The sequence below is a fragment of the Mobula hypostoma genome, chromosome 23 (genome assembly GCF_963921235.1).
Source record: "Mobula hypostoma chromosome 23, sMobHyp1.1, whole genome shotgun sequence".
Lineage (NCBI taxonomy): Eukaryota > Metazoa > Chordata > Chondrichthyes > Myliobatiformes > Myliobatidae > Mobula > Mobula hypostoma.
Window position 1 is genome coordinate 3,754,589 of NC_086119.1, and position 20,389 is coordinate 3,774,977.

Sequence of the window (20,389 nt, forward strand, 5' to 3'; positions counted from 1 at the left end):
CCCCCTCAGTCTGGGGGCAGACACTCACTGTGCAGGTCGTATTGTACAGCGAATAAAAGCCTTTCAGTATTTTACCCAACCTCAGTATTTTGGAGTTATTGAAGGTGCTTCAAGATCAAAACATAGAAACATAGAAAACCTACAGCACAATACAGGCCCTTTGGCCCACAAAGCTGTGCCAAGCATGTCCTTACCTTTGAAATAACCTAGGGTTACCCATAGCCTTCTATTTTCCTAAGCTCCATGTACCTGTCCAAGAGCCTTTTAAAAGACCCTATTGTATCCACCTCCACCACTGTCGCTGGTAGCCCATTCCACACACTCACCACTCTCTGTGTAAAAATTTACCCCTGACATCTCCTCTGTACCTTCTTCCAAGCACCTTAAAACTGTGCCCTCATGTTAGCCATTTCAGCCCTGGGAAAAAGCCTCTGACTGTGCACAGAATCAATGCCTCTCCTCAGCTTATACAGCTATGACCTACCAATTATCTTTTGATAGATTGTTTACATTTAAGAGACCTGTGGAAAACTATCTGAGAGCTCGAACAGGATTATAGAACAAAAACAATTCTGTGATGTACTCCACTCCCAGACTACTAAGAACTTTAAAAACAAGTAAGCAAACTTCAAAATCAATTCTAAATGACACAGGAAGCCATTGCAGAGTAGTTAGGAAGGGAATGTGTTCCTCATCCTGGTTTTGGTTAAAAGTCTAGCAGCAGTGTTCTGAATGAGGTTGAAGTTTGTCAGTAGATTGCTTTGGAAGGCCAGTGATCTAGTCTATCTGATATAAAGCAGTGAATTAATTTTCAGCATCGTTACCTGACAGTAACGGACATACCGTTACAATATTTGTTAAGTGCTCTAGTCACTTTCTTCATGTGGAATTTAAAATTCAAATCTGAATCAAGGGTAACACCCAGGCTTGTTACTTCCGATTTTACAAGGGGAGCCAAGTTCCCCAGTTTATCAAGGTGGAACTAATGTCATGATGCATGAAGAAATTGTTAATTAGCACCAATCCAATGGCAGAAAAAACACTTGACTCAACGTAGAAACTCTTAACTAAATCTGATGCAACATGCATAGACCCTCAGATCATGAAGGGCCCTCACCAGTGACCAGCCTTCTTCTTATTATCTAGCTAGAGGGGACCTTACTGAAACCCACCAAATACAGTACCTTGTAAAAGTATTCAAGTATTACAACCAGGGATTGTCCCTGCTCTTTCTGGCCCGACTGTGAAAAAAGGAGCATATTGTTCACAAATAAAACTTCAGCTGGTTGGGGGCTGAATACTTTTACAAGGCACCGTTTTTAGAAGCCAAGAGTGGACATTGAGAGGATGTTTCCTACAGTGGGGGAGTCTAGGACCAGAGGGCACAGATAGAGTGGGTGTAGAGAGGATGTTTCCTATAGTGGGAGAGTCTAGGACCAGAGGACACAGATAGAGTGGATGTAGAGAGGATGTTTCCTATAGTGGGGGAGTCTAGGACCAGAGGACACAGACAGAGTGGACGTTGAGAGGATGTTTCCTATAGTGGGGGAGTCTAGGACCAGAGGACACAATACAAGGACTTCCCTTTAGAACAGAGATGAGGAGGAATTTCTTTAGCCAGAGTTTCAGGAATCTGTGCAATTCATTGCCATGGACGGATGTGGAGGCCAAGTCATTTAAAATAGGGAATAATAGGTTCTTGATTAGCCAGGGTATCAAAGGCTACAGGGAGGAGGTAAGAAGATAAATTAATATATCAGTCATGATGGAACAGAGAAAACTCAATGGGCCAAATGGTCAAATTCTGCTATGTTTTATGGTCTAAACAGCTTGTGAAGGTTGCCAGCACTGTACAGAATAACTAAACAGCTGGCATAATGAAAGGAAATGACTGTTCTCAGAATGAACAATGCTAATGACAAGATAAAACACTGACTGAGCCAAGGTGCCACCAGGCAGACCCAAAATACAGGAGTGTACTCACACCTACAGCTTCACCTTGCACTGACTATGCAGTGGACTATGGATATTACAGACATTACTCAGGGAAAGGGGAGGATAATCAGAGCTTTAATCATAAATTCCTTTCAAAGCATGATTATGCTAAGGCCTTAATACTGTGATACAGCTCAGAGCCGGCAGTACGTCACTCCTGTTATACACAATCAGGAGGAGTGGCCCAGTAGCATAGTGGTTAGTGCAATCATATTACACAGCGACTCTCGTTCAATTCTCCCACTGTCTGTACGGAGTTTGCATGTCCTCAGTCAGAGCACTCCAGCACAGAAGCAGGTCCTTCGGCCCATCTACTCCATACTGAAGCATTAATCTGCCTAGTCCCATCAACCCACAGCTGGAACACTGCCCTCCATACCCGTCCCATCCACGTCATTATGTGCCCTGTGGTATGACGTGGCCACTCGGTGTCCTGACCATGACAGATGCTCCGGTTTCCTCCCGCACTCCAAGGACAAGCGTGCTAGCAGAGCGTGATGGGCCATGCTACGCTGGTGACCATACGTGGCACCACCTGTGGGCTGCCCACAGCACGTGCTTTGCGTTGGTCCTAACAAACACATTTCACTGGATGTTTCGATGTACCTGTGACAAACAAAGCTCATCTTTGAAAAAACAGAAAAAGCTGGTAAAATTCAGCTCAGATAGCTGTCAGTTCTGATGAAGCATCTGGAACCTGAAACGTTACCCGTTTCTCCTTCCACAGCCTGACCTGCTGCGTTTTTTTCCAGCACTTCTATTTTGGATTTCCAGTGCCTGCAGTTATTTTCACTTGCAAATGACTTCAAAGTTCAAAGTACGTAGACTGTATACAACCTCGAGATTCATCTTCTTGCAGGCAGTCACAAAACAAAGACCCAATGGAACCCATTAAAAACCCAAAGACTGTCAAACACCCAATGTGTGGAGAAACAAACAAATTGTGCAAACAAAAAACAACATAACACACAGAACATGAACTGTAGAGTCCACAGTCACAGAGCCAGTTCAGTGCTGAGGGGAGTGAAACCGGTCCAGGGCCCGATGGCTACAGGCCACAGTCACAACCAGTCCAGTGCTGAGGTGAGTGAAGCTGGTCCAGGAGCCTGAAGGCTTCAGGGTAAAAACTGCTCTCAAAAATGCCGATGTGGACCCAAGACTCCTGCATCAATGGTAGCAGCCAGAAGAAACACAGGCAGAAGTGAGCTGAACACTGGTTCGTCCTCTGCCCTCGGCCTCAACACCTTAATCATTTAAATCTAGCTTGGCGCTTAAATCGGCTAAACATCTGTTCATTTTCACTTTTGAGCTCAACTTGATAAGGTAGATGGGAAGGGCCAGTGAAAATGAAGGTGATGGAAGCACCTTCCTACACACAAGGAAATGGAAGCCTTGAGTGTTTCCTCAAAAAGCTGGGAGCCCGATGGACTTTCATCAGGAAGGTCTTGTTGGATAATCGAGGATATACAAAAGTTGGGTAAAGGAGACAAGAAGCTGAACAGACAAGACAAAGACTGGGAGTGTCTTGCTCTCAGAACATACAACAGTACACACCCCTCAGCCCACAATGCTGTGCCAACCTTTTAACCTACTCCAAGATCAATCTAACCCTCTCCTCCCACAGTCCTCCATTTTTAGTTCATCCATGTACCTGTTTCTTCAATGTCCCTGAAGTATCTTCTAATGTATCTGTATTCCAACATGGAATGCAGTATTTCATGTATCCACCACTAAAAAGCCTAGCTTTGACATCTCCCACCACCCCCTCCCCCCAACTGTACTTGCCTCCAATCACTTTAAAGTTATCACCCCATGGTAGCTATTTCCATCCTGGAAAAAAGTCTCCGACTGTCCAGTCTGTCTATGCCTTTCATCATCTTATACACCTCCATCAAGTCTCATCTTTCTCCGCTCTAGAGAGAAAAGCCCTAGCTTGCTCACCTATTCTCATAAGGCACATTGTCTGGATTAGAGAGCATCCTGGTAAATCTCTTCTGCACTCTCTAAAGTTTCCACAACCTTCCTATGAGGCGACCAGAACTGAGCACAATATTCCAGTGCAGTCTAACCAGGGCTGCAACGTTACCTCACGGCTCTTCAACCTAACCCTTCAACTAATGAGGGTCAACACACCATACGCTGCCTTAAACACCCTATCAACCATGTTCCTTGCTGAGAAAATGAAGGGACAGATTGCAGCTCTGAGTGGGATGGAACCTGGTACACAGGCTGACAGCGTGAGAGCATTCTGAAACAAAATTCAATCAGTCTGTGCTGCTAAAAATAGACAAGTTGCTTTAACAGACATCATCTGGTCAGAGGTTGGTGGGCAGGTCTGAAGGAGAAATCAGAGAAGCATTTCTATTTATAAATTGGTTATTTATTTATTTATTGACATGCAATTCAGAACAGGCCCTTCCAGTTCTTCGAGCCACACTGCCCAGCAACCCCAAATTTAGCCATTAATCACAGGACAATTTACAATGACCAATTGACCTACTAACACACATTCCTAGCTGCAAGGCAATGCTGCAGCTCGATAAAACCCTGGTTCGACCACCAGGGTTGCTGTGGTAGATTGGCAGATCTACCAGGGTAGATTGTTGTCTTCGGTCCTGGTCGCCTCATTATAGGAAGGATGTGGAGCTTCAGGGAGGATGCAGAGGAGATTTACCAGGATTCTGCCTGGGTTAGACAGCATGTCTTGAGGACAGGTTTAGCAGGCCAGGGCTTTTCTCTCTGGAGCGAAGGAAGATGAGAGGTGACTTGACAGAGGTGTACAAGATGATAAGCAAACAGTGGGTAGCTGAATGACAAGCTCTGAGGAATGAGAGGGACACCAGAAAGTAAAACAAAGTTTAAATGCAGTGCAGAAACAGGCAGAACATGACAGTGCAGTTCAGGACCTTTGGCCCACAACGTTTAAAATTGTGAAGAGTTGAGACAGTAAATAAGAATTGATTCCAATAGCGGTAAGATGGACCCTGGGGGGGGGGGGGGGTGATGGCAGGGACAATGGACCTGAGTAGCCCTTGACAACAAAGATTAAAGATTAGGTTTATTTGAAACAGTGAAATATGCCATTTGTGTCAATGACCACAGTCTGAGGATGTGCTCTTTACCTGTCTATCAGCTCCCTCTTGGTGGTGCTGCTCCCTCCCTTTCTCCCAGTCTACCGATCACACTCGCCGGTTTCTCACTTCACCCCCGTCCCCGACCCACCAACATCCTCACCTCGCACCTACCGGCCTGTACTTCTCCCCATCCCCCACCTCCCCCCTTCCTTCCTGTCCTGCTGAAGGGTCTCAGCCAGAAACTTCCACCGTTTATTCTCTCCACAGATGCTGCCTGACCTGCTGAGTTCCTTCAGCATTGTGTGAGAGTTGCTCTGGATTTCCAGCATCTTCGGAATCTCCAGCGTCTACATTCCTGCCGCTTTCCCCTGCACCCCCTCGCACAACGAGAGCGTGGGATTTAAAGATTACAGCACAAAGGGTCAGAGCAAGCAAATCAGCTTTGAGCTGGTGGTCAGTGCAATCGGCTCAGCCAGCACAGTGGCGATTCAGATTCTAGTACACCGAGGATCATGGATGCCTAGGAACGAATTAGCAGGCAGTAATCTAATCAAATAAACCAGGATTACAGCACAGCCACTAACTCCCTTTCAGGTACTTAGCCTTTGCAACCCTCCAGTTACATGACATGCAGTCACGGCTGAGATCGAGACCCACTACTTAAAGCTGTTCAGTAATTATTTATACAAATAATTTTTAAAGAGCCCTTCAATACAGAAGTCAGTTGGTTGAACTCCCAGCACTGAACATGCTCTTGATACCCTTCCCAAAACAGTTCCACAGCAGTCAAGGGACAAGCCTGGGAGACAGAATTGGAATAAGGCTCGTTACCAGACATATATCGTGAATTTTTTTGCGGCAGAATTAAGCCATTTGGTCCATCGAATCTGCTCGCCATTTGATCATGGCTGATTGTTTTCTCCCCTCCTCAGTTGGAACACTACAGCACGGTACCGGCCCTACCTACCTCTGTCATCCTCCTCATACTGTCCTGCAATCACCGTACAATTACGCCCCCTCCTATTAGCCATTTCCACCCTGGGAAAGTCTCTGACTGTCCACTCCATCTATGCCAAGTCACCTCTCATCCTACAACACAACAGTGCAATACAAAAAAAAGTTATTGCAAGTTACACTAGCAAATATATAAAAAATAAACAGGGCAAAGTGACAGCAAATAGTGAGGAGGTGCTCAAAGGCTCATGGACTGTTCAAAAATCTGATGGTGGAGAAGAAGAAACGGTTCCTGAAACATTGTGCGTGTCCCCTTGGCTCCTGTACCTTCTTCCTGATGGTAGCAATGAGAAGAGGGCGCATCCTGGGTGGTGAGGGTGCCCAATGACAAATGCCGCCTTCTCGAGGCTCCGCCTTTCGAAGTACATTTTTAACAATAAGCTTACTTTCAACTTTGAATACTGCTCAGAGTTCATGTTGAGTGCACAACACAGCAAAGCCCACTCTACTCTGTGGCATGGTTTAACTTCAGAATCTTCCTGTTCAGAAGAGGACCTGATGAAAGGTTTCGACACAATGTTGACAATTCCCTTCCTCCTGCTGATCTTGCTCAACTACTTGAGTTCCTGTGATAGCCTGGTTACTTTGAGTGGGTTACAGATACTAGGAGACAGTATCCTGGACACCCCAAGAAAATCAAAAGCTGTCAGCGGAACTGCCGGATGAGGGATCGATAACACAGTTAAGAGAAATTTGGATAGGTGCATGGATGGGAGGGGTATGGGGGGGCTACGGCCCAGGTACAGGCTGATGGGATTAGTTCAGCATGAACTAGTTGGGCCGAAGGGCCTGCTTCTGTACTGTAGTGTTCTATGTACTGTACTAGTGTCTACAGCTTGCTCTCCACATTGTACTGTCCTGGCTTGCGTATCGTGTAGACAGCCAGGACACAACATCCATGGTCGACCCTAACCAACGGAGGCCTCTGGGTTCTGTGACTCTAAAACTGAATCTATGACAAGTATTTAGCAAAATGATCACAAACTACCATGAGGAAGAATATGGTGACAAAATGGCAGTGCCCATAATGCCTACTGTGCCAAAATCTTTCACCTTTAAAATCAATTCAAGACTTCTGCAGCAGTGAATTCCATCGGCTTCCTCAGCTGACATCAGCCTTACGACCGTGATGGCAGCTCCCAGCTTCTCACTGTACCTGTTAAGCCGTGTCAGAGTTGTGTACAAGTTCACTTCACCGGTTCATTGGCGAGATGACGGCAGTAGTGTGGACAAGGGCCTCATGCCGAGGCTGCAGCTACCCAGGAGATGGTGTGGCATGGTAGGTGTCCACGCTGGGCTGCGAACCATCCCCTCCCATCAGTACTGCCCTCCAGCACTCACTTGGTGGAAGAGGAGGTGGATTGTATGTCTACAGCCAATCTTTATTTTAGTGCATGATAATCAGACTGCTGTGGGCTTGTTCTTGCCAGCAATACACCAATCTACAGAACATGGCACTCAGATTTGGGTTATATTATTTTCTTCTGTGACTATGTTTCTGCTATTGTACATATGCCTTGTGCTATGTATGACTGTTGGGACTGTTTTGCCCTACGATGAACACAGTTTCGTTTGGCTGTATTCACGGGCATTCAGGTATGGTTGAATGACAATTAAAGTTGAACTCAAAGTCTCAATCCTCTAGGCACAGCAACAACCTTGCACTCAATGTTAATTAAATTTAAAGGCATCCGTTAGTCTTGCGAGACCATGGATCTGCACCTGGAAAGTCTTCACTCTCCAGGGCGCAGGCCTGGGCAAGGTTGTATGGAAGACCAGTAGTTGCCCATGCTGCAAGTCTCCCCTCTCCACGACACTGATGTTGTCCAAGGGAAGGTCATTAGGACCCATACAGCTTGGCACCAGTGTTGTCGCAGAGCAATGTGTGATTAAGTGCCTTGCTCAAGGACACAACACGTTGCCTCGGCTGGGGCTCGAACTCACAACCTTCAGGTCGCTAGTCCAATGCCTTAACCACTTGGCCACGTGCCCACACAACGTCAATAAGACCAAAGAATTGATTGTGGACTGCAGGAAGAGTAAGACAAGGGAACACACATCAGTTCTCAGCGAGGGATCAGCAGTGGAAAGCGTGAGCAGTTTCAAGACACAGGGCATCCACATCTCTGAGGATCTATCCTGGGCCCAACATATCGATCCAATTACAAAGGCAAGACAGTGTCTATATTTCAGAGGACAACTGGTACGTCACCAAACACACTCGCAAATTTCTACAGATGTATTGTGGAGAGCATTTGAATTGGTTGCATCACTGTCTGGTATGGAGGGACAATCGCATAGGACCGGAAAAAGCTGCAGAAAGTTGTCAACTCAGCCAACTCCATCACGAGGACTGGCCTCCCCAACATTGAGGAAATTTTCAAAAGGTGATGCCTCAAAATGGCAACATCCAGCGTTAGAGACCCCCATTACCCAGGACGTGCGCTCTTCTCATAGCTACCATTGAGGTGGTGGTACAGGAGCCTGAAGACCAGTGATGGAGAAACAGCTTCTTCCCCTCCAGCATCAGATTTCTGAATAGACAATGAACCCAGCAACACTAATCCGTAATTTTGCACCATATATATAGTAATTTATAGTTTTTATTATTATGCATTGCAACATACTGCTGCTGCAAACCAACAAATTTTGCAATGTATGCAGGTGATATTAAACCTGATTCTGATACAACCCCAGTCAATCTGACACACAACAGCCATGCCATCACAAGAATCAGTGTGGTGAATCTCTGCTGAACACTCTCTTACGGTGAATCTATCCTTCATTTAAAAAGGTTAGCTTTATTTGTCACGTGTATACCAAAACAGAGTGAAATTCATCGTTTGAGTCAACAACCACAATCTGAGGATGTGCTGGGGTCAGCCCCAAGTGTCATCACACTTCTGTCACTAACACAACTCACTTACCCTGACCCCATGTCTTTGGACAGTGCGCGGAAACGCACACAGTCACAGGAAGAACATACAAACCGGTGAAATTCGACTCTACACTCCTGTTATGGCAAGTCCATCCATAAGGAGACTAAATCTGCACTAAACCATGATGTCCCTCATTAGATATCAAATTCTGAAGTGAAGGACCAAGGAACTGAAAGCAAATTGGAGACCTAGCTGACAGGCAGAGACAGATTCCATTCGGCAACAATCAAGTTTAACATTCCAGTTGTGAACTGGAAATATGCGGCTCTGCTGCCGTTGTATTAAACTAGGGTGGTAGTGTAGCATAAAAAGACAGCACAGTACTATAATAGTCAGTACGATCGCTTTACAGCGCCAATCACAATTCCGCCACTGTCTGTATGGAGTTTGGACATTCTCCCTGGGACCACATGGGTTTCCTCTGCCTGCTCTGGTTTCCTCCCACATTCCAAAGATCTACAGGTTAGGATAGTAAGTTGTGGTTATGCTATGGTGGCACTGGAAGCATGGTGACACCCCCCACCACCCCCCCCCAGCACATCTTCAGATACAAACGATGCATTTCACGCTGTTTCAATGTACATGTGATAAATAAAGCTAATTGCTTAATCAATCGACTCTATAACAGGGCAACCGAAAGTGTCCACAGCTCCGAGTACAATCACACCGTTCTGTAAAAGTGCATCAGCACAGCACAGCATGGTACGCAGCTTTCGATCAAGTCTCATCAGAAAGGGGAAATGAGCAGCTCTGCATGCTGTAGCTCCTCCTCTGTTAAGCTAGGAACCCTGTCAGTGCCTCTCGTGAGCACCATGTAACACCAAGTGAAAGCTTCTAAAGGCTGACACTGAGACTTCAGTGATGACCATAACTGCAAGGCAGCTACAGTCTGAGCACAGAGAGGACTCCCAGGACAGTCAAAGCCCAGCATCAAAATGCATCTTCCACAGCACCAGTACACAGGAAAATATCCTAAAGGATTGTGAACGAGACAAACATTAACCATCAGCCACATGGAAGACTTTCAAGGATGTTACGTCTGATATTCCTGCATATTTTCCTCCAATCATTTTAACATTATGCCCCATCATATTGGCCATTTCTGTCCTGGAAAAATATCTCCACCGTCCACTCTATCTTTGCCTCTTATCATCTTGTACACCCATCAAATCACCTCTCATCCTCCTTCACTCCAAAGAGTGAGAGCAGTTAAAGTGTTATAGGTTTTGCAGACCTGGGTGATTTACCCCCAGTTCGCCCATGAACCAGCTCACTCTTTTCTTCTTGTGTCACTTTTTTCTTCAGGTGGCTGGGGTCCTGTCGGAGTCCATGATCTACAGTTCAGACCTCAGTTGTTCATGGGTGCTGGGCTCTCGCCTCGGACTCACTGAGCAGCCTGACATTTTGATATCTCCAGATGTGGCCTTCGGGTGCGGGCCTGTGGGCGGCTCGATTCCTCATCAATGTTGCCGACTGGAGAGTCGTGGGAGATGGAAACAGCGAGACAGCAGGTGGTGTACGATGCTGTTGGAAGTGCTCTCCACCACTGAGTGCCAGTCTGTTGGTCCTTGAGTCAGGGGACTCAAAGCAACACGGCAGATTTTAACATCGAAACAGCAAGCTGTCGGTCTCCCCTCTTGCTTTTGCAGGAGCAGAACCCCCTCTCCCCTCACTAGAGAGCGCCTGTCTGAGATGTCGAGGTGCTGGGATGGACAGTAGATTTGGGTAGACTCTAGATCATGGTCTCGGTGGGCTTTGCTATCCCTGCTGCCTGTGTGTGGGAAGGGGAGGGGGGCTTCGGGGTTCTAACATTTTGCCATTCATTCGTTTCAGTTGTTTCTTTTCCTGTTTTGTGGATGTCTGTGAAGAGCAAGAATTTCAGGTTCTATACTGTATACATTCTGATGATTAAATGGTTTCACTTACTATCAATGTAGCAGTATACAACCTGAAATACTTAGTCTTTGCAAACATTCACGAAAAACAGAAGAACCTCAAAAGAATGGATGACAGAAAAATGTTCAGTTCCCTCTTCCCTGAGCAAAGCATCAACTGCCCCCTCCCAGTCCAGCAAAAAGTGTCAGCACCCACCATGCAAAACCAAAGCGAGACCATAATGTGCAGTCAACAAAGACTAGTCAACAGTTCGACATGCCACAGGCTCTCTCTCACCATTTTCAGGGTGAAAGCGGAGACTGACAGTTGCTGTTACGATATTACAGTTTGCCGCGTTGCTTTTTATTCCGAGATTCATCGACTCGAGAATCGGCAGCAAACTCTCCCACCATTGAGAGAAAGAGAGACCACTGTCGCTCAGCTACAGAGACCTCCACCCGCAGCATCTGCCACCGCAAAATCCTGACGTTCCTTCTCCACGACACCTCAGTCGGCAGTACCATCCTGGAATCGGTTGTCCATAGGGCCACGCAGGGCTGCACCCGGTGTCTTCCATGCCGTGGCTGGAGAAATGAAAACGGCCAGTCAGTGAGCTCCCAGTACGGGAAGTCACCATGAAGAAAATGCAGTTTTGAGTGCCGTTGCAGATCAGGGACCTCGATAGAACCCCAGCCACCTTGAAAAGGAGAAAAGAGACATTAAAGACAGGAATTTAAGTTGTTTCCACAAATGAGCTCAAAGAGGCAGCCATTTTGAATCTTGAAATTTGCCTGCTTACAGGCAGCCACAAAGAAACCCGAATAAACCAATTTAAAAAAACCATTGTGCAGAGAAAGAGGAAAAACAACAAATCGTGCAAACAATAGAAGCCAGCCAACAGTATTCCAACCAGAATGTCCCCAGATCCACTCCTGGAGCAGGCAAAGTAGGCCCAAGCCTCAGTCCCAATTCATCACACCAAAAACACAGCAGCCTCTGCGCCACAATATGCTTGGTGCTTGGAGTGATCCAACCATTGAAGAGAAAAGCCTTAGTTTGTTCAAATTTCCTCATAAGACATGCTTTCCAATCCAGGCAGCATACTGTACCCTCTAAAATATCCTTCCTACAATGAGCCAACCAGAAATGAACCTGATAGTCCAAACATAGATTAACTAAGGTTTTGTTGAGCTGCAACATTACCTTGTGGCTTTTGAACTCATCCCTCTAATGAGGGCTAACACACCACACGCCTTCATTACTGCCCTATCAACTTGTGTGGAAACTTTGAGTGATCTATGGACATAGACTGCAAGATCGTTCATTCACCCACCTGCGAAGAATCCTGCCATTAATCCTGTACTCTGTCTTCAAGTCTGACCTTCCAAAGCACAAAGCAGCAGAGAGATTTAAAGGACAAAGATTTTAAAAGGGAGGCTACACCAGGCTGTGAGCCGGCTTGTCAGCTGAGAACAGGAACACCGGGTGAAGGGGACCTGCTGTAAATTAGACACACGATGACAGGATTTGACATCAATACCACGTCAGGAAGTAAGTTCTACTGAACAAACAGGACCAGGAGATCACTCACCTCTTCCACAGAGATTGGAAGGACTACTCGACTGAAAGAGAAGAAAAAAAAACACATAAGCATCTGGAGCTGAAAACAGAACATATATTAATCACACAAAAAAAAAATCACAAAATCCTGGAAGTGTTCAAGTCAAACAACAGCCGTGGACAGAGAAAGTTAACGTCAAGGCAATGACCTTTCATCAGAACGAGGAAAAGTTTGAATCCTGAGAATTATTTGCAGAGGCAGGGAAGAGCATGGAGAAATCAGAGAAAACATCCGTGATTGAATGGTGTCCAAAAGAAAATGACTTTAGTTATCTGTGAGGTGAAGGCTTGTTAATGCAGTTAACATACAAAATGCTGGAGGAACTCAGCAGGTCAGACAGCATCTATGAAGGGGAAATGAACAGTCAACGTTTTGAGCCGAGACCCTTCATCAGGACTCTTCTGTGGAAAAAAAAATAGCCAAAGGATCTTAGACCAAAACATCAACTGTTTATTCCTATCCATAGATGCTGCCTGACCTGCTGAGTTCCTCCAATATTGTTCTGATTTGCAGCATCCGCAGAATCTCGTGTTATGACAGCTAATCCGTCTGGAAATGTAAACAGGGAGATGGATGCAGGGGGGGAGGGAAAGGAAGGAAAGGGCCCAATCTGTGAGACAAACTAGTAGTTGCTGCAAATCCAAAAAAAAGCAGTGCTGGCAAAGCCCAACAGGTTAGGCAGCGTCTGAGAACAAACTGAGCTGCAGGCTGATATAGAAAGGCCAGTCATCTCTAACATTGTCTCACAGCAGCTTGACAGCTTCACCTGATGGAAGATGAGATGATGCTCCTGAATTTATGTTGGACTTCACTGGAGAGGCATCACTCAGTGCTTTGGGCAGGAGGTACAGAAGCCATCCCACACCACCAGGTTCAGGAACAGTTATTATTCCTCATTCGTCAGGCTCCTGAACCAGTGTGAGTAACTTCACTCACCACAGCTGAACTCTATCTAGGACTGAGACTCGCTTTCACAGACATTTTGCCAGTGGTGTTCCAGTATATTTTTATTTGCATTGTTTGTCAATCTGTAGATTCTATTGCATTTCTTTATTTTTCCTGTAAATGCCTGCAAGAAAATAAATCTCAGGCAACAATACAGCAACATATGTACTTCGATGACAAATTTACTTTGAACTAATTCCAATGCACACTCAGGTGGACTGAAAAGACTGCAATTACAATCTGAAGCAGGGGTATTTTCCCCAGAACACAAGCTAACATTTAACTCAGGCAATACTTAAAGCAGATTCTGTTTGTGGACCAATAGGTACTTGTGGTTGTATAATCTGTGAATACACTTAAAAGTCCCTTCATTATAAATCAGTCTGTTTCGTCCAGTGGCTGTGACAATTGCAGCTTTTTGCTTTCATGTTTGAGGTGCAACATCTCATGTAGCCTCCAACCTGATGACATGGTCCACTCTCCTCTCCTATCAGATCTTCTTCAGCCCTTTACCTTTTCCACCCATCATATTTACTCCACCCCCACCTGGTCTCACCCATCACCCGCCAGCTTGGGACTGCTTCCCCTCCCCCGACCTTCCTATTCTGGCTTCTTCCCCCTTCTCTTCCAGTTCTTGAGGATCTCACCCGAAACGTCCCCTCCATACATGCTGCCTGACCCAAGTTCCTCCAGCACTTTGGGTCTTACTTTTCCTTTGCTTCCTTGGTTACCGATAAAGGTTTAGACAATCTTATGAAGTATATTTAATCTCTACTTCGAGAGAGTCAGGTGCCTTCAGATAAACCTATTGTACAAAGCCCAAGACTTATCTACTATTGGACAACTGTCGGCCCTGAAATTCAATACCTCTGCAGCCCGCCAGGAAATGTCACCTTTACTGTGTGCAGGCTCCTCGGAGAACACATCAATTTCCTCGATGTACAGATCATGAAAGAGTGCAGGTTTCTTTTCCAAAACCGGTTCCCACTACTGCCGATGTAAAAATTAAAAATGTACAGTTTGAACGGAAAGTCTGAAAGCAAGGACACCAGTATCTGACCCTTCAAGAGTCTATCACCAGAGCAACACTGCTTGTGTAGTTTGCCTGCAGCATCATACATGAAGGTGCAGAGCTGGATTACCGGGATGCTGCCTGGATTGGAACAAATGTCTAGAGATTAACATCAACCTGTGCCTCACAGTCCTTCTTCAACCATCACTATCTTCAGATCTGGTTGCTTCATGAGGCAATCTACCAGGATGCTGTCTGGATTAGAGAGCAGACACACCCAGCCCTGAAACACCAGGCAAGGTTATTTGATTCCAAACAATTGGTTTATTGATCATTACAGAAAGTCTCTCTGGTGCTTCCTGCTCCCTCCCCTCTCCCTTCCCCTTTTCCCAACCATGATACCCTTCCCTTTGCCCCCTTCACACTCTCAGTCCACAATGAAGACCCATATGAGAACCAGGTTTATCACTCATGTCATGAAATTTGGTTTTTTTTGCTGCAGCAGCAGTACAGCGCGATATACAAAACTACTATAGTACTATATATACCCAAAACTGTTGCACAGTACTGTACGTCACCATTCACTACCATGAGATTCATTTTCCTGCAGGCATTCAGAGGAAAATAATAAAATAGGATAGAATTTATGAAAAACTACACAAACATTGACAAACAACCAACGTGCAAAAGAGACAAATTGTGCAAATAAAAAACTGGAGGGCCATACAGGAGGGAAGGGTTAGATTGATCTTGGAGTAAGTTGAGAGGTGGGCACAATATTGTGGGCCGAAGGGCCTGTACTGAGCTGTAATGTTCCATAACCACTCCTGGTAAAGGTGTTCGTGAGCAAGGCCAGCAGCTGACAGAAAGCAGAAAATTGCTGGAAGTGTTCAGAAGATCAGGCAGCAGAAACAGGTAATGTTTCAAATGGAGGCACAAAGGGACAGCAGACGCCGGAATCCGGAGGAACAAGTTACTTGAAGGGACCTGGCACGTCAGGCTGTACCTATGGGAGGAAAGGAACTGTCGACGTTTTGGGTCAAAACCCGCTCAGCTAATATTCTCAAAAAATGCTGGTGAACGCAGCAGGCCAGGCAGCATCTCTAGGAAGAGGTACAGTCGACGTTTCAGGCCAAGAGCCTTCGTCAGGACCGACTGAAGGAAGAGCTAGTAAGAGGTTTGAAAGTGGGAGGGGGAGGGGGAGGGGGAGATCTGAAATGATAGGAGAAGACAGGAGGGGTAGGGATGGAGCCAAGAGCTGGACAAGTGATAGGCAAAAGGGATACAAGGCTGGAGAAGGGAGAGGATCATGGGACGGGAGGCCTAGGGAGAAAGAAAGGGGAGGGGAGCCCAGCAGGTGGAGAGCAGGCAAAGAGTTGTAGTGAGAGGGACAGAGGGAGAAAAAAAAGGGGGGAGGGGAGAAATATATTAAATAAATAAATAAAGGATGGAGTGTGAAGGGGAGGAGGGGCATTAGCGGGAGTTTGAGAAGTCAATGTTCATGCCATCAGGTTGGAGGCTACCCAGATGGAATATAAGGTGTTGTTCCTCCAATCTGAGTGTGGCTTCATCTTTACAGTAGAGGCCGTGAATAGACATATCAGAATGGGAATGGGATGTGGAATTAAAATGTGTGGCCCTTGACAGTCCTTCCAGGTGAGGCGACACTTCACCTGTGAGTCGGCTGGGGTGATATACTGCGTCCGGTACTCCCGATGCAGCCTTCTATATATTGGTGAGACCCAATGCAGGCTGGGAGACCATTTTGCTGAACACCTACGCTCTGTCTGCCGGAGAAAGCAGGATCTCCCAGTGGCCACACATTTTAATTCCACGGCCTCCTCTGGTTGGAGGAACAACACCTTATATTCCGTCTGGGTAGCCTCCAACCTGATGGCATGAACATCGACTTCTCTAACTTCTGTTAATGCCCCTCCTCCCCTTCACACCCTATCCCTTATTTATTTTGTTTTATTCCTCCCTCCCTTTTTTCCTCTTTTTTTTCTCCCTCTGTCCCTCTCACTATAACTCCTTGCCTGCTCTCTACCCTCCAGGCTCCCCTCCCCACTTCTCTCTTCTCCCCAGGCTTCCCGTCTCATGATCCTCTCCCTTCTCCAGCCTCATACCCCTTTTGCCAATCAACTTTCCAGCTCTTGGCTCCATCCCTCCCCCTCCTATCATTTCAGATCTCCCCCTCCCACTTTCAAATCTCTTACTAACTCTTCCTTCAGTTAGTCCTGACGAAGGGTCTTGGCCTGAAATGTCGACTGTACCTCTTCCTAGAGCTGCTGCCTGGCCTGCTGCGTTCACCAGCATTTTGTGTGTGTTGCCTGAATTTGCAGCATCTGCAGATTTCGTGTCAGGTAATATTCTAGGATATTAGTAACCCTCATCACCCAGTACATGCCACTTTCACATTGCTACCATCAGGGAGGAGGTACAGGAGCCTTAAAACTCACACACACTTTAGGAACAGCTTCTTCCCCTCTGCCATCTGATTTCTGAATGATCCATGAACACTAGCTCACTTCCTTCAAGCATTCCTCTTTTTAATATTTCCTATTGTAACATTAACGTCTTGCTCTGTACTGCTGCCACAAAACATGTCAGTGATATTGAACCTCATTTGGCTATGCTACGGAACGACCTCTCAAGGTCGTCTGTTTGGTACCACAAATGCTGCCTATCCCGCTATTTCCAGGATCTATTTTCACTTCACAATTCCAGCATCTGCATTATTTATCCTTTGTATTTAAGGGATGAGACGTCGCTTTCCAAAAACTGGTGGCCTGAGAGTTAAAGGAATTAAGGACTCCGGCCAATGCTTGGCTTACAGCTTACAGCCATTCCTTATTAAAGAGCTGGGGGATTCAGAACTCTGTGTCTGAACCAGTTTGAGCAGAGGGAATCTCTGATCTGATACAGAGGAGCCCTTCCACTGTAAGACATTTTGGTGGAGGGACTTGCTATTGACAGCACAATATCCCTCAGCTGCCAAGACCACATGCAGGATATCGCACTACTGCTGATTTCAGCAAGTTTGGGCGTTCTACCACTTGGCCAGCAACCAGCTGAGCAAAACACAGGCTGGAAAATCAAGTATATACTGAGGGATTGTGCAATGTATTATTTTTTAAATAGCAACAAATAACTATGATTTTAATTCAAAAAGATAAAATCTCTGCTTCGGTAATAGTGCTCCCTACAAACCTCGAAGACTTAGACCTCAGAAGGGAATTACTCAAAGGCTGTCCCACTACACCACACACAACTCCACCCTCCCAACACATACTTGCACTGAGAAAAACAAACACCATGGGCAAAGCACACCCAGGATCACGGCTCCTGATCCTGATCTACGTTCAAAGTATCCTGACTGGCTGCATCATGGTCTGGGACAGCTATTCAAGTGCGCTGGAGAGAATAGTGGACTCAGCCCAATCCGTCATGGACATGTCCCTCACCATCAGGAGTATCTACAGGAGGGGCTGCCTCAAGGCGGCAATATCCACCATCCGGGCCAGGCCATCTTCTCACAGCTCCCTTCGGGCAGGTATCACCCCATGCCATCTTCTCACAGCTCCTTCGGGCAGGTAACACCCCATGCCATCTTCTCACAGCTCCCTTCGGACAGGTAACACCCCATGCCATCTTCTCACAGCTCCTTCGGGCAGGTAACACCCCATGCCATCTTCTCACAGCTCCTTCGGGCAGGTAACACCCCATGCCATCTTCTCACAGCTCCCTTCGGACAGGTAACACCCCATGCCATCTTCTCACAGCTCCCTTCGGACAGGTAACACCCCATGCCATCTTCTCAGAGCTCCTTCAGGCAGGAGGGACAGAAGACTGAGGTCCCACACCACCAGGTTCTAGGTTCAGGAACAGACACTCTCCTTCAACCTTTGGTTCTTGCACCAACCGGCAAAACCCTCATCACTGCAATTTAGCAAAAACACGACTATTCTGCACTTAAATGAACTTTTCTTCTGTTCCACTTGTCTTTCTTGTAGACATTGTACATAATTTAAATTTAATTTATGCTTTTGTCAATGCTGCTTATACATGCTTACAATCAAGGATCACCTGCATTCACCTTTGACATTTACATCTGACTGTGTGGGTCAGGGCACAACACGCAACAAAACACACTGAACAACTCTAAAGAACGAAGAATTATATTGTAAACGTAACTTTGCTGGATCAAATAACGACAGCACGATCGTCACTTATCTTTTCACCCGTTTATTTCTTCGAGCTCAGCCGGCGAGTGAACTCGGACCCGACATCAGGGAGAGACCCTTTCTCATCTTCCCGGCGGTTCTACAAGTTCACTGCCCGATGTCAGAATTGTGAGAAGTTATGAGGCCACCGATACAAAAGAACAATCAGTTTGATAACCATTCTGGTCAAGTCAATGGACTATTGATACAGAAGTGCTATCAATTTGTCAGACACTCCAGCCACCTTAAAGAAAAGAATGTCCTACCTGGTTTGCTGGAGCCACAACTTAATTACAAAGATAAGAACATCTGTCAAATTTGTGCTTTAATTAAGAAAGGAATGTTCTAATTTGCATCAGGTACTGCTTTTTGTCAAAATCAAAAGGTGTGAAAAGCCCACAGTCATCTGATGTGGATTTGGGCGAACTTTAATCATCTTGCTCCAAAGAAAGCAGCTGTGAGACATTATTCAAACACACTGCAGTCACAGACATAGTACTTAATTCATTATTTACAGGGATCTGAGAATCCCCCATTCCCTTAAACTTTATCAATATAAGCATAAAGGATAAAGTACAGATATGGAATAAAATTATCATGTACTGATGCCGCTGAGTTTTCATGCACCTGTGCATTTGGCAATAGAGCTGACCTTGCTGCTCAGCGTTGGTGGGAAAAGAAGAGGGACATCTTCAAGGAGCAGTGCCTTTGAAAGGCGGTGTCTGTCATTAATCACTCCTGTCTCCCAGGACATGCCCTCTTCTCATTGTTACCATCCGGAAGGAGGTACAGAGGTACACACTCAGCGATTCAGGAACAGCTTCTTCCCCTCTGCCATCCGATTCCTAAATGGGCATTGAACCCATGAACACTACCTCAATGCTTTTACTCTGATTTTGCACTAAATTTAAACTAGTTAATAGACATATGCTTACTGTAATTCTTTTTTTTTCTATATTTATCATGTATTGCATTGTACTGCTGCCGCAAATTTAACAAATTTCATGACGTGCCGATGATATTGAACCCGATTTTGAAGCACAGGCTGCACACCACTGTGTCAAATTCTGGTCGCACTTTCAGAAAGTTACAGTGATCCCTCACGTACTGCAGGACAGATTCACTCCACAACGCCAGGGAAGAGGGGAGCTCAGCTGTAATATTGAAGTGGAGAAGACAATCCCCTGCCTTGGAGCAAAGACGGCTGAAGGGAGATGCGACAGAAACATGCAAGCTTAACCCCAGTTAACTGAGGGTACAGGGAACGTAAACACAAGAGATTCTGCAGATGCTGGAAAGCCAGAGTAAAACACACACACAAAGAATAGTTCATGAACCGGGAACCTGTGCAGGCTAAGTCATTAGGAATATCTAGAGTATAGGTTGATAGCTTTTTGAATAGCAAGGGCATCAAAGATTGTGCAGAGAAGGCAGGAGAATGGGAGGGAGAGGGAAAATAAATTGAATAATAGAACAGATTCGATGGGCTGAATGGCTTATTTCTGCACCCAAGTCTAATGGACAAAGTTCTGGTCAAATGGAATTAGCAAAAACCTTCTCACCCATCAGTAGAGGTTATGACTGGTTAGTTAGGCCTTTCAAAGATTCAAACACCAAACAATAACTTGCAGAGTTACAAAGGATATGGGACTGGTAATGATGAGATTTTATTTAGAGATTCAGCAAGTCAA

The 20,389-nt window shown here is 45.8% G+C and overlaps 1 protein-coding gene across 1 annotated transcript in view; it reads right to left on the reverse strand.

The window, feature by feature from the left end:
- LOC134336686 (phosphatidylinositol transfer protein alpha isoform-like) overlaps positions 1-20,389 on the reverse strand; it is a 79,350-nt gene that overhangs the window by 36,790 nt on the left and 22,171 nt on the right. The window contains exon 2 of the mRNA XM_063031045.1: positions 12,489-12,519. Within this exon, the coding sequence (XP_062887115.1) occupies positions 12,489-12,519 (31 nt within the window). The remainder of the gene's footprint in view (positions 1-12,488; positions 12,520-20,389) is intronic.